The sequence below is a fragment of the Herpailurus yagouaroundi genome, unplaced genomic scaffold (assembly GCF_014898765.1).
Source record: "Herpailurus yagouaroundi ecotype Mexico unplaced genomic scaffold, PumYag 164, whole genome shotgun sequence".
NCBI classification, from domain to species: Eukaryota; Metazoa; Chordata; class Mammalia; order Carnivora; family Felidae; genus Herpailurus; species Herpailurus yagouaroundi.
The window spans coordinates 33807122-33813110 of record NW_024412405.1 but is presented as its reverse complement, the minus strand read 5'-3'; the positions used below and the strand labels follow the sequence as shown (position 1 = coordinate 33813110).

At 37.4% G+C, this 5989-nt stretch overlaps 1 protein-coding gene across 1 annotated transcript; it reads left to right on the top strand.

Annotated features, from left to right (window-relative positions):
- The first annotated feature begins 1266 nt into the window (after window positions 1-1266).
- On the top strand, window positions 1267-1626 carry LOC121037900 (glutaredoxin-1-like). The gene has a single exon (XM_040487417.1). It carries the CDS (start codon window positions 1267-1269, stop codon window positions 1624-1626), a length of 360 nt encoding a protein of 119 aa, XP_040343351.1.
- The last annotated feature ends 4363 nt before the right edge of the window (window positions 1627-5989 follow it).

The window sequence follows — 5989 nt, the reverse complement described above, 5'->3', positions numbered from 1 at the left end:
TGAGGCACCAAAATAACACTGGTATGGCTCTGCTTCTTCCTAATGAATTCTTAACCAACTATTGCAAGGCTACCTGAATCATTTACTTAGATTTTCATAGATCAAACTTGGAAAAGAAATAAATCAGTTCAACTCATTTTTTAATGCCACCATATAGATTGCTGTTCATTCTATGCATCTGTGAGCCATATTCAAACACCTCTGGTCCAAGCAGTTATGGCAAAGAGGCCAAGGTCATATGTACAAAATACAATTATCTAGGTAGCTAGAAATATGTGGCATTGGCATGACAGGTATTCAGATGATTGGCTTATCCAATACAACATGGTCACTTAGGCAGCAGACGCTATGGATTCCTGAACTGGAACACTAGAAATTCTAAATCAAATAAGAAACCAACCACTAGGAGCACCTGGGTGGCTCAGTCGGTAAAGCATCCGACTCTTGATTTCAGCTCAGGTCATGATCTCACACTTCATGAGATCAAGCCCCACACTGGGCTCTGCTCAGACAGCACAGAGCCTGTTTGGGATTCTCTCTCTCCATCTCTCTCTGCCCTTCCTCTACCAAAATAAATAATTAAACATGAAGGAAGGAAGGAAGGAAGGAAGGAAGGAAGGAAGGAAGGAAGGAAGGAAGGAAGGAAGGAAAGAAAGAAAGAAAGAAAGAAAGAAAGAAAAAGAAAGAAAGAAAAGAAAGAAACCAACAACATTCCACTACCCATTCCATCACTACTGTGATGATAGTGAACTGACACAGGAAGTCACAGAAGAGTTCCTGGCAGAAACTCACTAAGTTTCCATAATTTGAGAGGATGAGAGCAGACAGTGGAAAAGATGAAAACTATTCTATTTCTACTACTATAGATCATTTAAGACCTGTTGGGCCAAATGAGTAATCCAAGACATACGGGTTTACTAGGTTATGGCAAGTCCCCTCCCTGATGCAGTGTTTAGTAGCACCAAAAAGAAAGCTGGTTGCAGTCACACTGTGTCCCTGGACATGAAGCTAGGCTAAAGAGACGTTGTATAAAGAACTTTACCTGCATACTTTGACATCACCGCATATTAGAAAAGAAAATACAGGAAAATAAAAGCCCCCCTTGATGGGAATATCCATGATCTATTTTCTCTGTAACTATTTCTGGCTTTAGAACTTCATTGTCCAGTACAGTACCCACTACCATATGTGGCTATTTACATTTAAATGTAATTAAATTAGATTAAATTAAAAATGTATGGGTTTGTACCCTGAGCAATGCCTACAATGGAAGATTCCTCCCTAGGAGGCAGCTGCCTGTCAGCATGGGCTCAAGAATTTGTGAACAGCAAAATCCAACCTGGAAACGTGGTTGTGTTCATTAAGCCCACCTGCTCCTACCGCAGAAGGATCCAAGAGCTCCTCAGTCAATTGTCTTCACAGAAGGGTTTTTGGAATTTGTTGATAATCACAGCCACTAGTTACACAATCAAGAATCAAAATTATTTGAAACAGCTCACAAGAGCCAGAAAGGTACCTTGGGTCTTTATTGGTAAAGATTGTATAAGTGGATGCACTTATCTGACAGAAATGCATCACAGTGGGGAACTGCTGAAGCAGCTAAAGCAAATTAGAGGTCTACAATAAGTATAGAGCAGCCCCAGGCTGATATCCCCTATGAAAGCTGGATGGCACTGCAGATGATACCACACTTCCTGGCGGATATATGTGGGGCTAATAGCTCCAGCAACTGTTTCCTTAAAATTCTGAAATATATTCACCAAAAAAAGAGGGGTGTAATTTTTTGGGAAAAAATAGCCTTTGCTTTTTTTGATTCAGTATTAAAACTGAGCCAACTTGCCCCAAACCACGGGTCTGAGAAGAGTGATGGACATCCTGAGATTCCTCTCGATTGGCCCTTCAGGTTCCAAAAGACCATGACAAGTTACAGCTTAGGATTCAGTCAGGGACCCAAAAGATGTCCTCTCTTCGACACGTGTTTCTTACGAACTGTTCTCTATATGCCAGGACTCCTCTAGCTCCAAGCCAGCGTTTTTCAACAAAGTTTATCCCAGACCCTCTGGGATGAATCTATAATTGGTTTTCTGCTACTGCTTGAAAGTTATTTTGTTGAGTCTGACTTTTTGGAATTTGCATTATGAAAACAATATGTATTTTCTTTTTTTTTTTTTTTTTCAACGTTTATTTATTTTTGGGACAGAGAGAGACAGAGCATGAACGGGCGAGGGGCCGAGAGAGAGGGAGACACAGAATCGGAAACAGGCTCCAGGCTCTGAGCCATCAGCCCAGAGCCCGACGCGGGGCTCGAACTCACGGACCGCAAGATCGTGACCTGGCTGAAGTCGGACGCTTAACCGACTGCGCCACCCAGGCGCCCCAACAATATGTATTTTCAATACGCTTTTTCAAGCTGCATGTGTTTCCCCAGTCATCATCCCCATCCCACCCCATCCTATCTTGAGAATCTCTGCTCTGAACCAGTGTTCTTAACCTTAACAATTGACAGATCTCATAGGAAATGTTCAACAGTTCTGTGAAAGGACTTGAGGACCCAATTTGAGATATGCCACATAAGTTAAACATGTTTGGTCTTCACTTGGTGCCACAGGGATCAAGGGTGCAAGTGTAGCTTCTGTGGCACCTCTGTTATGCAAGATGGTTGTCCAGGTAAGAAGTCTGTATTAACTTGTTCAGAATATGAACAGAAGTAAAATATAAAATTTAAAGTGTTATCACAGAAAACTTGCAACCACCTCCCCTAAGACTATCTCTGTGAAGTGGCCAAATTTGAGAAACACAGTCCTAAATGATTCTCTCGCTCCTTTTTCCCTCCACTCTATGAAATCTTTAGGGTCTCTTATTGTGACATTTGTTCTAGAATTGCAATATTAAGTTAATTTCCTTCTTCAGTCTCTAGTGTGAATGGTTGATTTCTTTTCTAATAAAGAAATACCTAAAGATGAAAAAAAATTCAGTTCCTGAGCTGCACTAGCCAAATTTCAAGGCTCAATTGTCACATGCGGCTAGTGACTATCATATTAGACAATGCAATATAGAACATTTCTTTCCTAGAGCACTGATTGGTAGTAACACACAAGTACTAACCATCAAATTTACTTGATGAATTTCAAAAGTCTATTTGGAAAAATATATGAGAATCAGAAAAAATATCAAAAAAAGGGAAAAGAAACAGGGAATGCACACTGAAGTAGTATGAAAATACATGCAAAGCTGCTATAATTAAACAGTACTGGAGATATCAAAAGAAATAGAAAAATAGGTCAATGCACAATTTGCTAGTACAGAAATATTTCTAAATATATCTGAGAATTTAAAATTTTTTAAATATGTCACTTCAAATCACTGATATTAGAACAATTAGATGTAAATTTTAGAGAAAATAAAATAATTATTAGCTACTTACTTTACATCAATTAAAAAAATTACTCCAGATAAGATTAAAGATCTAACTGTGTTCAAAACAGCTTAACAATCTTGACATAAAAAAGATGGAAAAGGCTTTTTAAGGAAGATAGGAAACCAGGAATAATTATAGATACAAAATAGGAAAAAATCCTGAGGTATATATAAACCTGAACCTTCAAATCAAAACGATTTGCTGTGTAACATGCATAGCAATGAAAAGAGGCCATTATCTGGAAATGGCTTTAACATATTCTAAATTTAAAGGATAAGAAGAGAATTTTAAAAGGAATCCAAGCAGGGGGAAAAATGGCATCCCCCCTCCCCAAAAAAAGCATACATTTTAGTCAAGATTCCTTTAAACAGTAACAAAAAATGACTGTATATTTAACTTCAAATTCCAAAAAGTAATAATAGTATAGGCCACTTGGACCACGATTCAATAAAGGTGGAAAAAGTTTTTAAAGTATACATCTAAAAAAACAATCAAATGTAAATGTAAGGACACAAAACCACACTGTTCTAAGTAATTCCTAGGGCAAAGAAGAAATCAAAGCTCTAATTATAGACTGTTTAGAAAAGAAGGATACTAAAGAACCTCCAGCTCCTGACAAATGATGAATTAGCTTGAGCTACAGGATTCCTCTAAAAAAAATTAAGAAGTAAATAAGAATAAAAGAGGAGAGCTCAGATACAAAGAACTAATCTGCAAGAACCTCTTGCAGAGAAACAAAGAAGCATCTTCTGGAATCTTCCATTTAGACAAGCTTAAGAGGAGCCTGTCTCAGATTCTTTCCTTAAACTCACCAGAAGGTCTATAAGCTAGTGCTCTGGTTCATCACCCTTCCTTGCACATTACAGATAGTACAGTTACAGCCTCAGATGAAACTGACCTCACAGGCAAGAACAGCAGGATAATAAGAAGTATATGAAAAATTATATTTTATAAAGATGCCCACACCTATATGTTCATTCATTCCCATATGTCCTTCTTACAATGTAACTGATACTCCCCTCACCAAGAAATGTGTTCTATGTTCTTTCCTCTTGAATTTGGGCAGAGACTCATGCCTGCCTCAAACAATGGCATAGGGAAAAGTGATCTATAAGACTACATGACTATATGATCTATATGACTTCCAAAATATATTACAATTCTGCCTGATGTTCCTTCTTTTTCCTTCCCTCTCTCTCTTTGGAATGTAGCCACCATGTTGTGGAGAAACTTAAGCCAAGAAGAGAAGTCACATGTGGGTTTTCCTGTAGACAGCCCCAACCAGGATCCAGCCAACACCTGCAACCACCACCAGAAATGTGAGACAATGCAATTCCTATCACTCCAGTCCCCAGCCTTCAAGTGTTGCAGCTGAGGCCCCAGATACTGTGGAACAGAAATAAGCCAGCCCTGCTGTATGTTGTCTGAATTTTGGAACCACAGAAACCAAGAATGACAAAAAATGATTACTGTTTTCTAAAGTCACTAAGTTTTAAGAGAATCTGTCATAAGTTTGTTGTGCAGCAACAGATAACTAACACAAAATATATTTGTTACAAAGAAAAGCTTTATTACATAAAGTAGGATACAAAACAAGAATAAAATTCTCAAAGAAATCGGGCAGGCTTTAGATTATATGGAACAGGCACCAGAAGTCAAAAAGAATAATCAAACAGAAATATTGGACACTAAAAATATAATACCTGAAAAACAAAATATAATAGATGAAATAAATTACAGGATCTATAAAGTCTAAGAAGGGATAAAGATATGAAAATTAAGAGAGAAGGAGAATAGAAAAAGATACCAACATATGGATAATAGAAATCCCAGAAAATGACAAAGAAAAGGATGGGACAAAAATTCAAAGGTAATAATGATATGTTTCCCTGAATTACAGAATTGATTAAAGACCTTAAATCTAAAAATCTATAGAGAATGCAAAATTTAATAGTTACAGAAAAATCTACTCTATCCATGTTATAGCAAAATTTTAAAACATCGAAGTCATAAAGGATAATTTTTTTTTTGTTTTTGCATGTGTGTTGCTTCACTGGTTTCCTAATTAAGTTTGTGATTAGATAAATAATGCATAATATTTGGGAAGATTAGATATTACCTTCTCCAGAAATCCTTCCCTAACCAGCCCCCTCTGAGGACAGATTAAGTGTCCCTATTTTGGGATTCCATAATATCCTGCTCACAACTCAGAAATTGTTCTTACCATGCTGTGTCTGTCCCCATCTATTAGCATGTTGAGTAGTGGTTATTAACAAGAGTGACACATCAAAACCCCAGGGGAGTTGTTTTTGTTATTGATGGTGTTTCTTAATCTACTTGTTCAGATCCCACTGCAGGGCTTCTGAACTTGAATCTTTAGGAGTGGAGTACAAGTTTTTAAAACTATTCCAAGATTTAACCTTGGTTAAAATCATCAATACAGAGGAAAGGGACTACATATTCACCCCTGTATCCTAAGACTTACACAGTGCCTGGTAGACAGCATAGGACCAGAAAAATGTCTGCTAAATGAACTCATGAAATTTAGATGTACATTATTTCTAACATGTA

Coding starts and splice junctions, on each gene's coding strand:
- LOC121037900 (XM_040487417.1), top strand. CDS start 1,267: ATGGAAGATTCCTCCCTAGGAGGCAGCTGCCTGTCAGCATGGGCTCAA.